The 23,160-nt window shown below is 42.6% G+C and overlaps 1 protein-coding gene across 1 annotated transcript; it reads left to right on the top strand.

Annotated features, from left to right (window-relative positions):
- The first annotated feature begins 194 nt into the window (after nt 1-194).
- Nucleotides 195-22,850, top strand: SLAMF6 (SLAM family member 6). Its single transcript, XM_080648905.1, has 8 exons — nt 195-305; nt 11,376-11,696; nt 15,824-16,087; nt 16,530-16,634; nt 17,147-17,185; nt 18,332-18,411; nt 21,228-21,302; nt 21,936-22,850. The coding sequence occupies exons 1-8, from the start codon at nt 257-259 to the stop codon at nt 21,948-21,950; spliced, it is 948 nt and encodes a 315-aa protein (XP_080505031.1). The 5' UTR covers nt 195-256; the 3' UTR covers nt 21,951-22,850.
- Nucleotides 22,851-23,160: the final 310 nt, after the last annotated feature.

Here is a 23,160-nt window from a genome sequence, read left to right as displayed (position 1 = left end):
TTTCTGGGCCTGAAATACCATTGAGGCCTAAATGTTATTTCTAGGGAGGAAAGGTCACCTTGAGGGTGAGGCCCCATCCTACAACTGTCCTTTGCTAGGCACCCAGGGCTTTGGGTCCTGGGTCCTTTGCTCTGTTCACCTCTGTCTATTTATGCCACGCCTCTAAGAGGAAGCGGAAGTTTCGCGTAAGAAGCACTTGCAGTTACGGCTGAATGATTCTGACTAGTGTGAAGTCTCCAGCACCAAGGCTAAGAGCATGATCTGGTTGCTCCAGTGTCTCGCACTTCTCTCCAGCCTTGGCTCAGGTAAATGCCTGTACAAACCCATGTAGTGACGGAGTGACTCCCTGGTTTTGTGCTGCTTGCTCTAAATCCCCGATGTATAGGTGTCTGTCTGTCTCTCTGCCAAGGCTCTGGGTGGGGCTCGCAATGCTATCTGATAAGCTGCTACCTCCTCTCAATGTTAAATGGCTCGGTTGCTAACTAAAGTTGTGTCTGCATCTAAGGGAATTGGCTCTGGGGGCACGGGAAATGAGCTTTTCTAAGACAAGACTCACCAGCATGTTGAAGAATGAGAAGCACTAAGATTAGGAAAAGAAATGCTTTTGCCCAATTAGCTTCTGTCTTGTTGCATAACGTCAGGTACATTACTTATTCTTCCGGAGCCTCACTATTCTCATCTAAAATATTGAAAACCTATGAGTCGGTTTAGCTAAAATTTCTGGGCCAAACAAAAAACACTAGACATAGTCCTCTTAGTTTCTGTTTGCTATAAAAATGAAAAATAAAAAGCTTTCTCCAGCTCGTTCTTCCTTTGAGGCAAATCAGGGGCTATGTGCTTCAGCAGTACCTAATATGGCAGAGAGAAAGAAATTAGCGGGTCCTGCCTGCTTCTTGTTTCCTGCTTTCGTTACCTGTAAAACAACGTTGTAAGTGATGTTTGGGCAACCACAAGGGGTCCATTGGAGCCAAAGTATAGGGTTAAGGGATATATGGAGCAGGAGACAAGGCAGGAGAGCTAAGCCAGAACTAGCCACGAGCTAATATTCACTAAGTGTCTATTCTGTTTTACAGGCATGGGACCAAGCAGTTACATGCATTATACACTGAGTGGCCAGATTATTATGATCTCTGAATGCGTAATAATCTGGCCACTCAGTGTATATCCTATATAATAAAAGGCTAATGTGCAAATTGTCCCCTAGACCAGCAGGCAGGCCGGCTGGCCAACCGCCCATGTCTCCTCCCCCTGGCCAGGCTGGCCGGACCCCACCCATGCATGAATTCATGCACCAGGCCTCTAATATATATATATGTATATACACACACACACACACACACACACACATATATATATATACACATACACACACACACACACACACTGAGTGGCCAGATTATTATGCATTCAGAGATCATAATAATAATCTGGCCACTCAGTGTATATGTACATAAGCCTGTGACAGTTGTATGAGTCTGTACCATTCCCATTTTTACATGTGGAATTATATAACTTGCCAAATTTCATTAGCTAGCAGGTGGTAGCCTCTTGTGATAGTTCTGAGAAATAATGACAGTTGAACAAACAGGGCAGCAGCACAAGAGAAAAAAGGACAGAAGCAAGAGTCACCACAGATGCAGAATTAACTGGCCGTGTGAATGAGGGGAAAGGTGAATTCATTAAGTCATCCAACAAATATTGAGTACTTACTGGATGGCTGACACTGTTCTAGTTTCTGGAGATCGATCATGAACAAAGCCACAACAATTTCTGCCCTCTTGGAGTTAACTGTTTTTTTTTAATATCTTTTTATTGATTTCAGAGAGGAAGGGAAAGGGAGAGAGAAAGAAACATCCGTGATCAGCGATGAGAGAGAATCATTGATCGGCTGCCTCCTGCATACCCACCACTGGGGACTGAGCCCGCAACCCCAAGCACAACCGGGGCCTGTGCCCTGACTGGGAATCAAATAGTAACCTCCTGGTTCATAGGTCGAAGCTCAACCACTGAGCCGTGCCCACCAGACAGAATAAACATTTTAGCAGGGGAGACAGACTATAAACAAGATAAATAAGTGAAATAGTATAGTGTATAGGAAGAAGGATGATTCAGAGTGGGGGCTGTGAGATTTCCGGCTCGGTAGCAAAAAAAGGTGACAGTTTCAGGGACAGGAAGCAGCCACGGGGAGGAAGATGATTAAATCAACCTTGAAAATAAGCATGAAGGAAGATGCTGCAAGCCGGCCCATATTCTCTTGAGTAGGTCGAACATCTTAACTTGATTCCTTTAGAAAATTTAGCCGGAAAGATAAACCGTGTTGAGAGATCATCCTAATAGGTTTAACTGGAGTCAGGCATCAGCAAGCCCTTGGGGAAAATGAGTCTCCTTTGTCTCTCTGTTATTCTTTCTAGATGGGGGCTTATCAAGTGTTAGTTAATATGCATACAAATTACAAGGGAATCTATTATAATATGGATTCTGGGAGGGAGGCTAAGATTTAGCTTCCAGGTAACCCTTCCTATTCCAAGGTCTAGATTTCATGGGACTTAAGTCACACTGGGACTAGAGGGAGGGAAACATGGGAACTAATTCTCTGAATGTGTTTGCAAGAAGCAGATACAGACAGATATCTGCTGCCCAGGGGAGAGCAGTGGTTGGAAATGCGGGCAGAGCCAATCCACGTGGGCTAGCCAAATGATTCTGTGGTTTTGAGTGAAAAACTTGCTGGCTCTTTGGCTAAGAGATTGTAATCCAATGACTATGCTTCCCCTGAGCAGCGTCATCTACTTACCAACTATCCATGCTTTCTAATGTTTATTCTTTTTTTTATTGATCTGAGAGAGAGAGAGAGAGAGAGAGAGAGAGAGAGAAACATGGATGTGAGAAACGTTGATTAGTTACGTCCCTCCCGCATGCACCCGAACCAGGGATCGAACCCACAACCTGGGTATTGTTGTGGAGCGAACGCGAATAAAGACCACTGGAGTCCAGACGAAATTAAAATTTAGGGAGCCTTTATTGCCGGCCGGCGACTGTCCCCTCTCCACTCAGGGAGATCAGAGAGCAGCCCCGACCCTTTGTGCAAGACCACTTTTAAGCACATTAACCACATCCTGTTTTTGCAGAGTAAGTAACCCAAGACAAAACAGTTTTTCCCAAATAATGTCAGGGCCATGCTATTGACGACCATGTTATTTACAGGGTTATCCTGTTCTTCAGAAAGCTGACAGTGTTCTATCTTGCAAGGCTATTTTGTGAGGTGCAAGGGGAAAGGGGCCATGAGACCATATCTCAAGGCCTGGCCTGGTGTCAGCACTGACCACCCTATCTGGGGCATAGTCCACGGCCTCTCCGGAGTGCTCAAAAATTCCCACTCTCTAACAGGTATGTGCCCTGACCAGGAATTGAACCCACCACCTTTTTGGTGTATGGGACGATGCTCCAACCAACTGAGCCACATCGGTCAGGGCATCTAATGTTTATTCTTGCTCACTACAGGCAGTGTTGTTTTACCTTTTGTCATTGTCCTCAAGGACAACTGTGTCTTTCCACCTCTCAGAATCTGCCATCTGTACCCATGTGACCTCCAGCTTTCCATGCCTTTCAGTTTTCCATCCACATCCAGCGTCAGGTGTGTCTCGATCCAAAGGCAGACTGTTTTTCTTTCTTTGTTTTTCATTAACGTGAAATATAAAAGACAAAACAATAATTTTAAAATGTGCAATTTAGTGGCATTTTATAAATTCACATTGTTGTGCCTCCACCACTTAACTTATGTCACTCCAAAACATTTTCATCACCCCAAAAAGGAAACCCTGTACTCATTATGGCAATCACTGCACATTTTCCCCTCCCCCCAGAACCCCAAAAATACCAGTCTGCTTTCCATCTCTATGGGTTTAGGTATTCTGGATATTTCATATAAGTGAAATCATATAGTATGTGGCCTTTTGTAGCTGACTTCTTTCACTTAGTACAGTGTCTACAAGGTTTGTTCATGTTGTATCATCTATCAGTAATTCCTTTTTATTGCTGAATAATATTCAATTGTATGTGTTACTACATTTTATTTATCCATTCATCTATTGATGGACATTTGTATTGTTTCCACCTTTTTACTTATGTGAATAACGCTGCTATGAAGATTTGTGTACAAGCATTTGTTTGATATCTGTTTTCAGTTCTTCTGGGTATATATCTAGGAATGGAATTACTGGGTCATACTATGTTTAATTTTTTGGGGGGGAATCACTAAATAGTTTTCTACATTGGCTGTACCAATGTATATTTCCACCAGCAATGTACAAGAGTTCTAATTTCTCCATATTCTACCAAAAATTTTTTTTCTGATTATCGTTACTACCATTTTAGTAGATGTAAAGGTATCTCATTGTGTTTTTGATTTGCATTTCTCTAATGACTGATAATGTTGAGCATCTTTGCACTGGTTTATTGACCACTTAAATTTATATCTTCTTTGGAGAAATATCTATTCAAGATCTTCACTCATTTTTAATTGTATTTTTTGTCTTTTTATTGTTAAGTTATAAGAGTCCTTTAAATAATCTGAACACTAAAACCTTTTTAGATATATGATTTACAAATATCTTCTCCCATTCTGTAGATTGTCTTTTCATTTCTTGATAATATCCTTTGATGAACAGAAGTTTTTAATTTTGATGAAGTCCAATTTATCTGTTTTTTTCTTTTGTTGCATGTGCTTTTGGTATCATATCTAAAAATCTATTGCCAAAGCCAAGGACAGGGAAATTTAAACTTATGTTTTCTTCTAAGAGTTTTATAATTTTAGCTCTCATGTTTAGGTCATTGAAACATGTTGAGTTAATTTTTATATAGGTCTGAGTTAGAGGGTCCAACCTCATTTTTTTTGCATGTAGGTAATCTAGTTGTCCCAGTACCATTTGTTGAAGCAACTTCTTTCCCCATAGAATGATCTTGCTACTATTGTCAAAAATTAATTGTCTGCAGCTTGGACTATTTTGCTTAGTAGTTAGAATCTCGGCCCTTGGACTGAAGGGTCATGGGTTAAATTCTGATCAAGGGCACATACCTCAATTGAAGGCTCAATCCCTGGCCCGGGTTGGGGAAGAATATAGAAATAACAAACATAATTCTTACCTCGAGATTATGGAATAGAAAGGGAGAAAACAGAGGAAAACCAAGATGGCCGTGTAGGTAAATACCAGTTCTTGCTGCCTCCCACAATCACATCAAAATTACAACTAAAATACAGAACAACCATCATTTAAATCAGAAATCTGGCTGATGGAAGTCCTACAACTACAGAAGTAAAGATGAAAGTATATTGAGACTGATAGAAGGGGCAGAGGCACAGACTGGGCTGGTCCAACAGCTGCATGTGGCGTTTTTCAATCAGTAAGGATATCTCAGTTACAAGGGCCTCCCATGAGAAGCAAGGGGTCCCAGCCCCACACCAGACGACCATCCCAGGGTTCCAGAGCTGGGAAGAGAAGTCCCTATAACTTTGGGCTGTAAAAAACCAGTGGGGGTTGTGGCTAAGTGATATGGAGGCTGCTGGAGCCCCAGGCAATTCCTCTTAAAGGCCCAAAGCATGAACATGGTACCATTTCCTCCAAGTTCTAGCATCAGGCAGTGGCTTTGGGGGATCCAGGGACATATGGTCAGGAACTGGATTGTCTGGCATTGGGGCAAGAACCCTGAGGTGGCTTTCTCCCAGACAGGGGTGCTCACAGGGGTCATTGTTCCTATGCTGAGACTTCCCCCATCACAGTGCTGACTGGCAGCCAAATATGAGCTTCCATCAGCCTGGCTCACACTGTTTACTCCACCCTGGTGATTCCCTACGACCCTGCCCCATCCAATTTTCAGCCCCACCCAGCTGTTTGCAGCAGCTTTTCCATATGATTGGCCTGTCCTAGCTCAGGCTTCAGACTTTCCTAAAATCCCTCAAACAAGCAGCAACTGGCATCAGCATTCCCCAAACCTATCAATAAGAGGCCCAAGACCCAACACTAGCACCCGCCTGCTTTGCTTTACATCTGTGCCTCCTCTGGGCACTTCCAAGCCCAATACAAATAGTAGCCACCTGCATATCTCTCTGTAGCCCCAGGCAATGGCTGACTTTGCACCTCCCAGGAGGCCCCAGAGCCAGTGCATCTGGTGGAGAGCTTCAGACCATACCAGATTACAACTCTACACATCCACAAGTGACACACTCAGAGAGCAGACTCAGTGAGCACCAAAGCCCCATTGAAGCAAGTTCTGCTCCATAGGGATGTTTCCTGCACAGCAGCTCTTCTGCTGTAGTCACAGCTGGTCCTCACAGCCAATTGGCCTGAAGGTCAATTCCTCCCAGTGATGCCAAGAGCAATCAAGGCTCAACTAAAACAAGACTGTGCACACAGCCCACGCAGGGGTGCACCTAGAGGGGCCAGCTCAGGTGACTGGGGAGGCTGAGACACTGGGCCCTACAGAACACCTTGGAAGGCCACTCTTCCAAGTCCAGGAAACATGGCAGATCTACCTAATACAGAAAAACAAGCACAGGGAAGCAACTCAAAGAAACATATCACAAATGAAAGAAATGGAAGCAAGCAAACTACTAAATACAAAGTTCAAAACAATTGTTATAAGGTTGCTCAAGGGTCTTAATTCAAGCTTCAGGGGATTTAATGACAGCTTCAAGGGAGTGAGTGAGACTTTCAAGAATCTTTGTGAGAATGTCAAAGACATGAAAAAAGGACCAGTCAGAAATTAAGCATATACTAACTGAAATAAAGAATAATCTACAGGGATTCAACAGTAGAGTAGATGATTTTGAGAATCAAATCAATGATTTGGAATATGAGAAAGCAAAAAACACCCAATCAGAACAGCAAAAAGAAAAAAGAATCCAAAAATATGATAGTGTAAGGAACCTCTGGGACAACTTCAAGGATACCAACATTCACATTATAGGGGTGCCAGAAGGAGAAGCTCTAGAGAGTGCAAGATATTTGAAGAAATAATGACAGAAAACTTCCCCTACCTGGTGAAGAAAATAGACTTACAAGTCCAGGAAGCACAGAGAGTCCCAAATAAGAGGAACCCAAAGAGGCTCACACCAAGACACATCATAATTAAAATGCCAAGGGTTAAAGACAAAGAGAATCTTAAAAGCAGCAAGAGAAAAGCAGTTAGTTACCTACAAGGGAACGCCCATACCACTGTCAGCTGATTTCTCAATAGAAACTTTGCAGGCCAGAAGAAAGTGGCAAGAAATATTCAAAGTGATGAATAGCAAGGACCCATAAACAAGAATACTCTACTCTCAAAGCTATCATTTAGAATTGAAGGTCAAATAAAGAACTTCCCAGACAAGAAAAAGCTAAAAGAGTTCATTACCACCAAACCAGTTTTACATGAAATGTTGAAGGGTATTCTTTTTTAAAAAAATATTTTTTTTATTGATTTTAGAGAGGAAGAGAGAGGGAGAGCGAAATAGGAACATCAATTGATTGGCTGCCTCCTGCACGACCTCCTGCACGACCCCCACTGGGGATCGAGCCCGAAACCCAGGCATGTACCCTTGACCAGAATCGAACCTGGGACCCTTCAGTCCGCAGGCCGATGCTCTATCCACTAAGCCAAACCGGTTAGGGCCAAAAGGGTATTCTTTAAAAAGCGGAAGAAGTGCCCGCTTCGGCAGCACATATACTAAAATTGGAACAATGCAGAGAAAATTAGCATGGCCCCTGCTCAAGGATGACAAGCAAATTCATGAAGCGTTCCATATTTTGCGCTGAGCTCTGACTGACTGCCGGATTTAGGCTTTGGAGACCTGCTCCAGGCCTGTGCCCAGGCCTTCCAGGACTCCCACCTAATCTTAAAAAAAAAAAAAAAAAAAAAAAGAAGAAGTGGAAGAAGGAGAAAATAAAAAGATAAAAAATATGAACAATAAAGACAATAAGTACATATCCATTAATAATTGAATCTAAAAATCAAAATAAACAAGAAATCTAATAAATAAAATTAACTGATGAATAAAATAGAATCAGAGGCATGGAAACATGGAACAGACTGATGAATCTCAGAGGGAAGGAGGAAGGGGGAAGGGGAGGCAGGAAGAGATTAACCTAACATCTTACATGCACATATGCATTACCTATGGACACTGACAATAGGGTGGTGACGGACTGGAGGAGGTTATGGTGCGGGGGGTGGGGGGGGTGCGGGAGAAGGAGGACATCTGTAATACTCTCAACAATAAAGATTTTAAAAAAAGAAAGGGGGTGAACAATCTCATAATTATAACAACTAGAAAGAAGTATTTGATATTGAGTGCACAGGGTGCAATTAGTGGTTCGAGGACAATGTGGAGGCAAGCTCTATCCTAGGTCAAGGTCTAACTCACTGCAGCATAACTACTGTCTACCAGTCAGGTTCCTCTACCACATGCAGAGCCCAGAGAACCAATATGTCTTATTCATATTTGTATTCCCAGTCTTTAGCCCAGAAACTGGTACATAAAAGGAATCTAATAAATATGGTCTGAATTCCATAATTTCTGAGGCTTTACTCACTAAATTGGCATAGAACTGAGTAAATACAAGAATGAACAATTTGTTAAATAAATGAATAATTGCTATCTATAAAAACAAAGGAACCTTAAAGAATGTGTTAGGTGAGATAGGAACAGTCCCTGGGGAGTCTTTCGGCCACAGGGTATGCCCAGACTCCTTGCAAAAAGGAATTGGTCTTTCATATCCTAGACAGAGAACCTCCAGAAGAAGGGATGAAGATGTGTTCTTTCACTCAACAAATATGCATTGAATACCTATTGTGTACCAAGCACTGTTCATAGGTGTTCACAACAATGGACAAGACAAATTCTTGCTTTCATGGAGCTTACTCTCTAGTGCAGTGGTTCTCAACCTTTCTAATGCCGCGACCCTTTAATACAGTTCCTCATGTTGTGGTGACCCCCCAACCATAAAATTATTTTCGTTGCTACTTCATAACTGTAATTTTGTTACTGTTAATGAGACATAATGTAAATATCTGTGTTTTCCGATGGTCTTAGGCAACCTTGCTAGCGGTTCTCAACCTGTGGGCCGCGACCCACAGGTTGAGAACCACTGCTATAGAGCCTAAGACCATCGGAAAACACAGATATTTACATTACGATTCATAACAGTAGCAAAATTACAGTTATGAAGTAGCAACGAAAATAATTTTATGGTTGGGGGTCACCACAACGTGAGGAACTGTATTAAAGGGTCGCGGCATTAGAAAGGTTGAGAACCACTGCTTTAGTGGAAGGAAAAAAGAATTTATAAAACCAAATACACAAATTATAAAGTATGCTAGATAGTAAGTATGATGGAGAAAATCAAATTCGAAGGCAGCTGAGTGTATAGGGTAAGGGCTAGTGATGAGGAAAGAGTGGCCACAGAAGGTCTCTGAGAGGGAATATTGGCATGAAGGACCCATGGAGACAAAGAGTGAGACACATGGACACCAGGGAGAAGCGCATTCCAGACAAAGACAATTGCAAGTGAACCAGGCCTGACCATCTCAAGGACTAGCCAAGCCAAAGTAGTTTGAGCAAAGTGAACACAGGGAACAGTTATGGGACATTAGGTAGAAGAGAGAAAAATAACCAGAACATTTTGGTCTGTATAGGTCATTGTTATTATTTTGTTTTTGTTTTAATATATTTTACTAAAATTTAACATACAGAGAGAAAACTGTACAAATCCTAAGTATCATCTCAATGTATAAAATGAATACATTTGCATATACAGACACAGGCCAAGAAATAGAACATTATCAGCTCCCCTCCCCTCAATTCTCCCTTTTGCTCCCTCCTACTTGTCATCCCTCCCACCTCCTCAAAGGTAACCACCATCTTGACTTCAAACAGCATAGATTTGTTTTGCCTGCTTTTTAACTTCAAAATAAATGGAATCATATCATGTATTCTGTTTATATCTGGGGATTTTTTCTCTCAAGATTTTACCTTGTGATGTTTTCTCATATGGTTTCAAGAGGGAAGAGTTAAGATGACAAATAACAGCATGTTCAAGTGCTGATGGGAAAGGTGTGGTAGGCAGGTAGTGCTGACGGTGGCAATGTTCATGTGCCTGGCATCCAGAAGACAATTTAGGAAAAAAAGAGCTCACCCAGGAGCTGAGTGTCAGGGTTCCTCCCCTGCTCAGATCCTCTACTGAGAATAAAGAAATCTCAAGAAGGAATAAGGTCATGGTTATAATTATTGATTGTTTGATTCATTCTCACAGATACTACTTTGTATCAGGCACAGTGCTGAAATGCAAAGATAATTAAAGCATGATTGGCTAGAGGGCTACAAAAGAGTGTTATAATTGTTGAAGTATTTATCTAAGTATTTGGCAAAGGATGTTAAGGAAGCATCTTCTTTAAGAATCTTTGTGCCTGACTGGTGGGGCTCAGTGGTTGAGAATTAACCTATGAACAAGGCAGTCACAGTTCGACTCCCGGTCAGGGCACATGCTCAGGTTGCAGGCTCAATCCCCAGGAGGGGGCATGCAAGAGACAGTCGATCAATGATTCTTTCTCTTCATTGATGTTTCTACCTCTCTCCCTCTCCCTTCTTCTCTAAAATCAGTAAATATATATATTTTTTAAAAGAATCTTTGTGACTATTTCACCTTTTTTGCTCAAACATCAATGGTTTGAGATAAGCTTATTAGAATATGGCCATTATATATTCCTTTTAAATGATATTTATTACTTGTATGTGTATCTCTTCTACTAAGTATAAACTTTTTGAGAGGATAAAAGATGACTTTTAGTATCCTGAAAAGAGCACAAAGTAGTTAGAGTCAAAGTAGTTGAGTTTGAATCCTGACTCATTCTTTAGCTATGTAACCCTGGGAAAATTACTAGTGAACTACTCTATGCCTCAGTTTTGTTATAAATTGAGATAATAGTATCCATCTACCTACCTCACAGAAATTGCTGTCACCATCAAATGAAGTAATGTATAAAAAGAACTGTAAGTTCTTATTATTCGTCCTCTAAATCTCACAAGCCCACTATGTTGGACACATAGTAGGTCATCAGTAAATGTTGAGTTTTAATGATAAATTATCAGCAAACACTTATGGTTTTGGAATCTGTGGAAGGGAGTTGATGTAGTTCCTTGTTCCCCTCTACCTTATGCCCAGAGAAAGAACTCAGAGACTGGAGTCAGATAGTGTGTATGGCCAAGGATAACCAGCCAGTGTGGGAGAGTAAACTGAGCCAGGATCATCTGGGCTAACAGCCCATTAACCTAGAGTGCCATACATTTTGTTGGGGTGGAGCCTTTTTGATAGTCCATTTCAACAGTTTCCCTTCTGTGTTTATAGGGAACACAGTTTCACAAACCAGAGCACCCCCATTGCCTGTGAACGGGGTGCTGGGGGAGTCAGTAACTCTCCCCCTGAAGTTTTCTGCAGAAGAAGAGATCCAGTCCATCATCTGGCTTCATAATGGAGTATCTATCATCTTCATACTGATAAAGCCACCACAAGTCCAGGTGACTGATCCAAAATGGAAAGATCGACTGAAAGTCATCCAGTCCTCCTCCTTACAGATCAACAACCTGACAATGGCAGACAGCGGACTTTACCGTGCCCAGATAACCACAGCCACCTCAGAGATTTGTGATTACAATCTGTCGATCTTCAGTGAGTCAAAGATTGGAGTTTAATTTTGTATAGACTAAGAAATATTACATATTTTAATTCTATGTGACTGCAAATATGTGCTATAGCCTAGTAGTAAAGAATATGGCACTAGGAGCCAGATTGAGGTCCGGTGGCAAAGCAATTCAAGAGCATTGCACATGGCCAGTTAGTTGACAGAACTGAGAACAGAACCTAAGTCTTGTGACTCCCAACCCAAAATCACCTCACTTCCCCTCACACCATAAAATGGTTCCTTTCAAACTACAAGTGTAGAGGAAGTGATGGAAGTGAAATATCTAGATTTTGTTGCCATGTGCATTACATGTATTTGTCATGTAATCCTCACAAAAGCTCCATGAGGTAGGTACTATTTTTACCCCTGAGGCACAGTGTCAGTTACAGCAACACCCTACAATCACAGAGATAGTAAGTGGGAGAGCTTCCCATTGAACTAGCTGGTGTGATGCCTCCCTTTATACAAAGGTTCATCTGACCCAGTGGTCAATATACAGAACAGTAGTCTATGTAGAAAATGTTCTATAAGGAAGAGTTGAAAAAGAGAAATGTATTTTCTAGTGAGGTTGTTTAATTAACAAAACAATATTTTCCCAGACAGCTCGGGTCCTCAACATAAACTGATGGAAATTATAATGACATAGTTTATGAATCAATGTCAGGAAAAGAAAGTCCTTCTAGCAATCAGTGATGCCATGAATGACAGGAACGCTTATCTCCCTTGGGGAACTATGGTCACATTACCTCTTCCTTGTGTTTTCTCCTCTTCTGTCTGTCTCAAATATCTCTGCTTTTCTCTTATAAGGACACTTACTGGATTTAGGGCCCACCTAGATAGATAATCCAGGATCATCTCATCCATCTGCAAAAGACCTTTTTTCCAAATAAGATTCTTAGAATTAGAATATCTATGTGTGTGTGGTGGGGGGTAGGAAGGGGGAGTCATCATTCAACCAACTCTAGGTAATCCCTGATCATCAAGACAGAGCTAGGGCCCTGGAGAGAGCAGACACAACCATTGGAAAGTCTGGGAACAGATCCCATATCAGGCTCCATCACACCTGTAGAGACAACATTCTTCTGCCACCACTCAGAAGACCAAGCATGACTTCTGCACTAACCACACTCCTGAGGTTCAATGTCCATCCCTTCTCAGGGTCTTTTAAAGTACCTCTCCTTCAAAGGCACATTCACAAAGAGATGTGCAAGCTACACCAACATGTCTTACAATAGTACAAAGGAATTTCAAGGTATGAACTATATAGTGTTTTAAAACACTGACCAGCCCTAGCTGGTTTGGGTTAGTCGGCCTATGGACCGAAGGGACCCATGTTTGATTCCAGTCAAGGGCACATGCCTGGGTTGTGGGTTCAATCCCCAGTGGGGGGCATGCAGGAGACAACCAATCAATGATTCTCTCTCATCATTGATGTTTCTATCTCTCTATCCCTCTCCCTTCCTGTCTGAAATCAATAAAAATATATTTTAAAAAAATAAAATAAAACATTAACCAATAACTTCATTTACCAGGCTAGGGATAGCAAAAATTTTATCTTACAGGCCATGATCAACTAATTGGGACTAACTTCCTAGAATTCATTGTTTTTATTTGTTTATTTGTTTGTTTAAATATGTTTTTATTTTTTTATTTTTTTATTTTAGAGAGAGGAAGGGAGAGGTATAGAGAGATAGAAACAGCAATGAGAGAGAAATATCATCGATCAGCTGCCTCCTGCATGCTCCCCACAGGGGATCGAGCCCACAACCCGGGCATGTGCCCAGACCAGGAATCGAACCACTAACCTGTTGGTTCCTGGGTCGATGCTCAACTGCTGAGCTACACCAGCTGGGCTAGAGTTCAATGTTAAAAAAAGACATTGAGGCCATGTTAAGTTTATTCATTGAGTTAACAATATTTGTTGACTATGGACAATGTACAAGAAACTGTTTTAGGCACTTGAAATGTATCAATGAGCAAAACAGACAAAGATCCCTGCCTTCATGGAGCTGATATTCTGGGTGGAGAGTAAGAGGAGGTAATAAACAATACATGTAATGTATAAACAAATGACACAGTATGTAAGAAAGCCATGAGTGCTGTGGAGAAAAAAAGAGATTAGAATAACATAAGAGCATCAGGAGTGCCGACAGGGAGTAGGGAGTAATTTTAATTAGAGGGTCATACTAAGCCTCATTGGGAAGATGACATTTGACCCAAGACCTGTTGGAGGTGAGGGAGTAAGCCATGAAGATATCTGGATGAAGAACATCCAGTACATGTACTCTCTTGTGCCTTGCATGTTCAAGGAACATCAAGAAGCAAAGTGAGGAGAGAGTAATAGGAAACAAGGTTCAGTAAGAAAATTGAGGGCCACATCATGTAAGGCTCCGAGAGCCAAAATAAGGACTTTTTGTTTTTAAGTATAATGCTTGGCATACAGTATGCATTTAATAAATGTCAGTTATTATATTGCCCATGAACGTAAGGACTTTTGATTCTAAATTTCAGTCAAGTTGAGAACCATTGGAGGGTTTTACAAAGAAGTAATATGATTTGACTTACTTGCTTAAAAGATCTCCTGGCTGCTCTGTTGCAAATAGATTGTAAGAAACAAAGGTGGAAGCCACTGGACCAATAAGGAGGCCATTGCGACAACCCAAGCAAGAGATGATGCTGGCTTGGACCAGGATGGTAGCAGGGGAAGTAATGAGAAGTGCCTGGATTCTGGGTATTCTTGGCTATCAGATGAAGTTGTTACTGAGTAAGATGGAGAAGGCTGTAGATGGAACAGGTTTTAGAGAGAAAAACGGGAGTTCTTTTGAACATGTTGAATTGGAAATACACGTTATGTCCAAGTGGAAATGTCAAGTAGATGGTTACAAATTCATCAAGTGGATAAAGGTAATAATATAGCGTTTTGGTCAGCCATGAACAAAGGCTGAGGGAGATGTGACATTTATGCCAAGTATTTGCCATTGCTGTGCTAGGCTCTGTCTTATTTAACCCTCAGAATGACCTAAGCAGTAAGTATTATTGCCCAGTTTTACAGATGCTTGAAACAATTAACAATGTAGTCATGGTCGAGTAGCCATTAAATAACTAAGTAATGATTCTAACCCAAGTCTTAACTCCAAATCTAACATTCTTGCTGCTACATAAAAGCTCCATTCTGGCAAGATAGATTCCACTAGTCCTACACAGTGAACTAAACTTAAAGCATTACTCTGTCTCTTCTAATCAGACAGTTGGAGTCATTCTGTTCTTTGCTGGGTCATCTTAGGCCAAGTCTAGGTCAGTGACCTTTTCTGTACTATTCTTATGTCCCCATTGATCCATAGCTACTGATATCTCACTAGTCAATATTTCTGATCTCTGCTTTCATAAATTTCTGCAGTAAATGCTTTCTCAAATGCCTAAATATATTGTACTTCTTTGCTGCCCAGAATAACGTGCTTGCTCTCTCAGTTTCTTCACTTCTTTCTTCCCTAATGTTTTGGTTCTCAACGTGTCCTTTTCTGTCCTGCTGACATTCTGCGTCAGGGTCTCTTTGTCACCACTGGAGCCAGCATCATATGCAATGAGGACCAGAATTCCTGTAGACTTGTGGGAAGTATAGTTCCTCCAGGAAGATCAGCTTCCATCTTCCATCCCAGCTAGGGATTTCTGATTATGGATGAAACAAGGCTCTTGTGGCTGGCTCTGTTTTCTAACCTGGCTAAGGTAGGGCTGACCCTCAGCTTACTCTCCAAATTGTTTTTACACAAGGGGTAAAAAATAAAGGCTATACAGGACTCCAGGAATGAACTGAAGTGCAGAAAAGTAAGGTGATCCACCTCTAATGACCCAACTAGTTGGTGGCAAACTCAGTCTTTCACTTTTCATTTCTCACACTGGCTTTTCTGTCTCATACTAATATCCCTCATCATTTGGTCACCCCAGGCCTTGACCCCATCAATTAGACAACATAAACAACGTTATTTACAGAGTATATAGATCATAACATACAGCAGAGCGTCAGGTAGAATACAGAAACGTTGAGGAGAAGGACATTTTTAACAGAGGGCTGAGCCAAACCATTTATCCTTAATCTGGGTCTTTTCTCTGCACACAGGACGACTGAGGAACTTACAAGTTGCTAATCACACTCAACTCTTTGAGAATGGGACCTGTGAGATCCAACTGACCTGCTCTGTGGAGCATCCAAATGACCATGTCTCATTCAGGTGGCAGGTCGCAGGAAACACAATTCTGGAGGAAGCAAACCTCACTATCTCTTGGGACCCCAAGAATTCCAGTGAAGAGACATACACTTGCATAGCTAAGAATCCTGTCAGCAATTTATCCTTCTCTTTCTCTGTCCAAGGTCTCTGCAAAGGTAACAGTCTGCCTCAGGTCTCTCTGAAAGCCTTGAGCAGCTGTAGGGTGTGGCGTGACCACATGACTGACATGATTCCCAAAACAGCAGCCCAATAGGAGGCAGCCAAAGATGCTGGGAGAAGACAGACACTCAATGCAATGTCTACCCCCAGAGGTCTCACCTTCCTCCCTCACCCCACCCCACCCCCAACCCTCCTGCAACACACTCAGAGCCCAAGAGCAACGTCCTTAGGAAGGCAGAATTGTTTCCTTCTCCTGGCTCTGCCCTGCCCCGTCTCCCATTCCCAGAAATCCTGCCCAGAGCCCCAGAGCTTCTGGGTATAGATGAACCCACCCTGCCCCCAAAAGTGGCCTAGAAGAGGTTAAGTGTAGGCTCTGAGAAGAACACGGAGCCTTACCCAATTGTCCTAAGTGCAACTTCTTTTTTTTTTTCTTTTCAGGTGTTTCTAACAAAAAAAATCAACACTGGCTTATCGTATGGAGCATACTAGTGCCTTCTTTGATCTGTATCATTGTGTTCTCATTTGTTTGGAGGAAAAAAGCAGGTTTTCCTTCTTCTTTCTTGTCTCTTCTCCAAGGTTTCAGAGACTTCGAGTCTGGGGTTCCCTTTACCTATCTTTTGGAAGACAGGGAAAGAGAGGGAGGATGCAAATACTGGTTCAGCTAGTCCACTACGACAGTGGTCGGCAAACTCATTAGTCAACAGAGCCAAATATCAACAGTACAACGATTGAAATTTCTTTTGAGAGCCAAATTTTTTAAACTTAAACTTCTTCTAACGCCACTTCTTCAACATAGACTCGCCCAGGCCTTGGTATTTTGTGGAAGAGCCATACTCAAGGAGCCAAAGAGCCGCATGTGGCTCGCAAGCCGCCGTTTGCCGACCACTGCACTAGGACAATACCTGGGGTATAACCCCACACCTGCTAATTTCCTGCCCTTCCCTTTCTGGTCTCCTCCCACCACATATTCTAGAGAGACACCTATGGGGCTAAAAGGGTGGAAGATCTCTCTCGTTACAGTCACAGGTTTCTATTTACTTGATTTTATTTTTCAGGTTCCTTATGCTTTTCTACTCAGCAAACCCAGAGTCCTGGTGAGCTTCTAGACTCCCAATCATAAAACAGCTGGGAATAGCCAAATTGAAGAAGAAGGGGGCCAGGCAGAGGGCTGGATCATTGGAGAGGATGGAATCAGAATGTCATTACTCAGATGGACCAGATGGCACAAGGGGAGAACCTATCATTGTGCACCTTTGTCCCCTGTGGGACCTACGGGGTCCTTTACAAGCATGTGGACCAGTCACTGACACAATTTCCTGGAGTGGGATTAGGGCCCTTCCCCACCCTGCTGATGGAAAACTAAGTGCCAGTGAAAGGGCTCATGACCTGTCCACTATCACCCAGCAAGTCCAGGGCAAGTGTAGGATGAGAGCATCAAAGGCCCAAAGACAAACTGCCTGACCCCATCACTCTGTTCATCCAGGGTGTGGGAATTGAGTAAAAACAATCAAAAAAGAAAATGTGACAGAGACACTGGAATGCAGACTCTGAACTCAGATTAGCACTGAGTCTCATTTCCTGGGGGAGAGATATAGGATGTTATGTGTAGAGGACATGTCATGAGATTTGGCGTCAGAAGGTATGCATTGAAGTTCCTTATTCAGTCACTTCCTGTATAATTTTGTGCCAAGTCAATTGAATTTTCTGAGCCTACAGTTCCTTATTTATAATAATAAAAGCATAATATTCTAATTAGACCAGATGTTCTTCCAGCTGAAGCCAGGGCTGCAAGGGAAGGAAGGCCTACTCTTGCACGAATTTCATGCATCGGGCCTCTAGTCTCTAATATAATCAAACCCAACTTAAGGACCTCTGAAAGGTTTAATCACAGGTATGTGAAATAATCCAGCTCCATTACACTGGCCAGTGGAGTTTGCTAGCTCATAAGTACATGGTACTATTTGGTCCTAGGAGCTTCCTTGCTCACATGTGAATTCAATGGGAGGCTAAATCTTTAGGGTATCTCAAGACTATGTGCCCCCAAGAGATGAGGTCAAAAATAGATCACAAGATTGAGAAGTTTCTGGTTCAACCCAGAATTTCAAAGACTGTCAAAAATGAATGAACCTTAAGGAATGGCAGTGCCTTGAACTGCATCTTCAGGGCCATAAAGTGTCCTGGGGAAGGCAAGGTCCTGGGAGAATGCTTCTGCAACTGACTGTGCCTCTCTGGGTTTTCAGCAGAGACCCCGAGGGACTCAGGGAATGATCCAATCTATCCAGACAACACTGTGTACGCTCAGGTCACTCATCCAGACATGGTGAGTCCTTTCAGCTTTATACTCCATCATTAGCATTATTTTTGTAGTCATTATTCAAAAACTTGTCACCACAATCATTTTACTAATCCAAATGATGTGCACCATGGAAGAGAGGAGAAGGCTACAGATAGCTACAAAGTTCTACGCAGGACCATTCCAGCCCCAACCGCTCTCATCCCAATGGAACGTTTATTCATACCCTTCGCTACACTGCTCTCTAACTGCTTAATGCGTCAGGAAGTCTGGTCCCTTCAGCTTAATTACAAGCTGCCTGAAAGTAAAAATTATGTCTTCCTCTCTCTTCCCCTATGTCTTAGCATGATGCTCAGTAAATATTTGCTGAGTGGATCAAAGTTCCATTAAGTTTGAGAGTTTCCAAAGGAGACAGATTGGTAGCAGGGAAAACAGCAGTGCTCAGAAGCAGTCTCTCAAGAGAAGAAGGACAAGAATTTGCAACCCCTTCACAGTAGAGGGCAATAAAGACATGAGCAGTGCCGAAACCGGTTTGGCTCAGTGGATAAAGCGTCAGCCTTCGGACTGAAAGGTCCCAGGTTCGATTCCGGTCAAGGGCACGTACCTTGGTTGCAGGCACATCCCCAGTAGGAGGTGTGCAGGAGGCAGCTGATCGATGTTTCTAATTCTCTATCCCTCTCCCTTCCTCTCTGTAAAAAATAATAAAATACATTTAAAAAAAAAAAAAAAAAAAGACATGAGTAGTCCTCAATCCTCCCCACCCCTCTAACAACATAACCAGAAGGCCTTGGTCAGGCATCAACAATTCCCCACCACCTGCAAGAGGTAGAATTCTAAAGAACACATCCTGGCAGGCCAGTTTCTATGTCATCTGAAAACAAGTCCAGAGACTCATCATTCTCCAACTGACGGAAGCAATAGTCTAGCTAGAAATCTCTGATCCCCTCACACAGCCCCTCACAGGTATTGGTAAAGCAGGCTCCTTGCAGAAAGGGAACATGAAGGGAAACTTGTTCAGATATTTCTTGTTGGTTTTGTTTTATTCTTAATCCTCACCTGAGGGTATTTTTGCATTGATTTTTAGAGAGAGTGGAAGAGAGAGGGAAAGACAGAGAGAAACATCGATGTGAGAGAAACACATCAATTGCTTGCCTCCTGCACGAGCCCTGACCAGGGCCCGGGCCAGGAGGAGCCTGCAACCGAGGTACATGCCCTTGATGGGAATCCAACCTAGGACCCTTTGGTCTGCAGGCTGACATTCTATCCAGTGAGCCAAATCAGCTAGGGCTTGTTCAGATATTTCTATTGTCCTTCGCATTTCCTCTTGAAGAAAAGATGAATCACTCTCAAGAAACTAATCTGCAAATTTAACTTTTTCTTTAATGTAAAATTGTACTCTGAAGCGTTTTGGAGGTCTTGAAAATACCCTATATATTTCTTAATTAATTTTAAATGTCAAAACCTCTGAGCACAGGGGACTTCTGTTATTGCTATGTTTTGTATTTCAAGCAGAGCCACTCTTAATACCAGATGTTTCTCCTACCGGTTCCCTCTGCTTGAGGAGAACCCAATGACTTGATGACCAGGCAGTTAGAACCACAGGGATAAAATAGAGCAGGCAGCACCATCCAAGTGTAGCCAGCAAAGATCTGAGACAAAAGCTAGTAGAGTTGGGTTCAGGACAAGAATGTTTCCTTTTCTTCACAACACTTGCTAAGAAAGTCACCCTTCTGTCTTTGGTTCTTGGTCCCACTGGTTTGCTGGGGTGTGCTTCTGTTTGGGGGTCAGAAAATGCCACTAAACCAGGGGTGGGCAAACTTTTTGACTCCAGGGCCACAATGGGTTCTTAAACTGGACCGGAGGGCCGGAACAAAAGCATGGATGGAGGGTTTGTGTGAACTAATATAAATTCAAAGTAAACATCATTACATAAAAGGGTACGGTCTTTTTTTTTTATTTCCATAGTTTTATTCATTTCAAACATTTTAACAAGAAGAATGTAAACACTAATTATTATAATTTGAAATTTCAAAAAATGGAGGAATCATAGCACAATAACATACCTTATATTGAAGATGGCAAAGGCAAAATAAAATTGCCTAACAAAGGAAAGGTACAAAAGCCTTTCAAATTAAACTTAAATATAATAAAATAATTTAAAACTAAAACAAATAGAAAAGAACAAAATGTGTAAACAGTAAATTAAACATTTTCTTTAGTGCAACTTCCAAATTATGCCCAGGACGTAGATGTAGATGGCAATGTAGACTGGGTTGAAAGGTTTTTGGTCTTTAAAACATCAACTTCAGTGGGAACAGTGTTGTTGGTCTCCTTTTTAGCTAATGCTTTGATACTGTGCTCTCCAGGGGCGTGTCTCCCTACATCACCACGTGTCTACGCATTCCCAGGGTGATGTCGGGGGACGTGTCCGCAGGCCATTACAAGGAGCCTCTGGAAGATTGAGAGGTTGTTCCTTCTACTGAATGGGCGGATTTATATCAGAAGAAGGAGCTGTGGCCGTGTTTCCCGACGTTGCCATGTTAACACTGCTGCTGGTGAAGGAGCGGAGGGGAGAGCAAGAGAACCCTCCGCTCTTTCGGCTCCGCGGGCCGGATAGAACAGCCAAACGGGCCGGATCCGTCCTGCGGGCCGTAGTTTGCCCACGGCTGTACTAAACTCACAGATTTGAGAGCTGGTGGTGTTTGGTCTCTAGCTCCCCTTGCTAAGCACTCCCTAGCCTTCCTCCTGGAGAACTCTGTCACACTTCCCTTCTCTGGGAATATATCTTTGCATGAGTATCTCTTTGTGTGTGTGAGCCAAATGAGTATGATTCCTTTTTCTAGAAAACGGAAATCCCAGTACCTATGAAAAATAATGATTCCTCTACAATTTACTCCACAATTTGTCAACCCAAACAGGTAAGCCCATGATCGCCCCATGTTCTTACATTCTTACCTTTCTCATCAGACCTATGACTTTGCAAAGAAAGCAAAAGTTAAGGAGCCATTTTTGCCCTTGCTGGTTTGGCTCAGTGGATGACGTCGGCCTGCAGACTGAAGGGTCCCAGGTTCGATTCCAAAGGCACATGCCCTGGTTGTGGGCTCCATCCCCAGTAGGGGGCATGCAAGAGGCAGCCAACCAGTGATTCTCTCTCATCATTGATGTTTCTATCTTTCCCTCTCCCTTTTTCTCTGAATTCAATTTTATATATATATATATATATATATATATATATATATATATATATATCATATTTTTTTAAGTTAAGGAGCCATTTTATAGATGAATAATTCCAGCAGAATATAAAAAGTCTCAGGACATCACCAAAACATATCCAAAAAGTTTTGTTTTATTAGGATTACCATGCATATCTACATTTTCAGCCTACTTGTGTTTTAATTCTGCTTATGCTATCCATCAATATTCCTATCTGCCTTCTAATGCTCTCCAAACCTCCTCTGTAGCCATGGGGTCTGGCCTGGGGCTCTGGTCCTTATTAACCTACTTCATTTTCCTCTTTTTCCCCATTAAAGTAAGCCCATTCCTTCCAGGGCAACTATTCTTGACAACATCGTCTGAGTTGCTGAAATGTCTCAAAGGAATTCAGAAATGACACATCTTCTCCTGATCCCATGGGAGACAACAGATCAGGATTTCTGCCTGAAAACAGAATTTGAATATCTAGGATTATCACTTACAGTCCTTCATACTTGAACCTGCTTACCTAGGTCAAACACCAGTTAACTGCCACGTGTCCAAATTTGCAATGGATATTATAAAAATAAGTATATTGATGCATATTAGCATAACCAATGGACAGAGACACTGGGGCGGTGGGGGCTTGCCTGGGGTTGTTCTGGACTCCCACGTTCCCTCTACGCCAGGCGAGTCCCCCTGATTTAGGACCTGATGGTCAGCCTTTTATGGTCTATGTCCCATTTTCAACCGGTGACTTATACAACTGGAAGAACCAAAACCCATCGTTCTCCCAGAATCCCCAAGGTTTGATTTCACTCCTAGAGTTGGTCTTTTTCACCCACCAGCCAACCTGGAACAACTGCCAGCAGCTACTTCAGACCCTTTTCACCTGAAAAGAGAGAGGAAGAATAAAAGGGGAAGGGAGGAAGTTAGTCCTTGGGCCAGATGGCCAACCCACCACAGACCCAGGGAGGATCGAGGCTGTTTTTCCATCCGGAAGGCCACAATGGGATCACAACACTGATCGGGGAGGGGAGGCTCTCGACAGGTATCGCCAGACTCTCCTGAGGGGCATCCGAGCGGCAGCTCGGAAGCCCACCAACCTTTCCAAGGTAACAGAAACAGTCCGGGGACCAAACAGGAGCCCCACCGCCTTCTTCGAGAGGCTCTGTGAGGCATATCAGGTGTACACCCCAATAGACCCTGATGCCTCAGAGAATCGGCGGGCTATCAATGTAGCGTTTGTGTCCCAGTCGGCCCCAGATATTAAAAAAAAAAATTACAGAACTTAGAAGGCTTTGAGGGGAAGTCACTTTCAGAACTGGTCGAGGTCGCCCAGAAGGTCTTTAACAACCGAGAAGATCAGACTGCTAACCTAAACGCCAGAATGGCAAAGGTCCTTCTAGCCATAAATGAAGTGAAGGGACAGCAAAGAGGGACGGGAAGAAAAGAATGAGAGAAGAGAGGACAGAACCAAAAGACCCGGCTGGGGAAAAACCAGTGTGCCTACTGTAAGAAAGAAGGACACTGGAAATGGGAGTGTCCTGAGCGGCCAGGGAATAAGGCAGTCCCGGTGTT

Source organism: Plecotus auritus (assembly GCF_963455305.1).
Source record: "Plecotus auritus genome assembly, chromosome: 12".
In the NCBI taxonomy this organism is placed as follows: Eukaryota; Metazoa; Chordata; class Mammalia; order Chiroptera; family Vespertilionidae; genus Plecotus; species Plecotus auritus.
Note: the sequence above shows the minus strand (reverse complement) of the source record. Positions and strands in the feature narration are given on the sequence as shown.

Coding starts and splice junctions, on each gene's coding strand:
- SLAMF6 (XM_080648905.1), top strand. CDS start 257: ATGATCTGGTTGCTCCAGTGTCTCGCACTTCTCTCCAGCCTTGGCTCA. Junction 16,088..16,529: donor TGTCCAAGGTCTCTGCAAAG/GTAACAGTCTGC, acceptor TTTTCTTTTCAG/GTGTTTCTAACAAAAAAAAT. Junction 18,412..21,227: donor AGGTCACTCATCCAGACATG/GTGAGTCCTTTC, acceptor TCCTTTTTCTAG/AAAACGGAAATCCCAGTACC.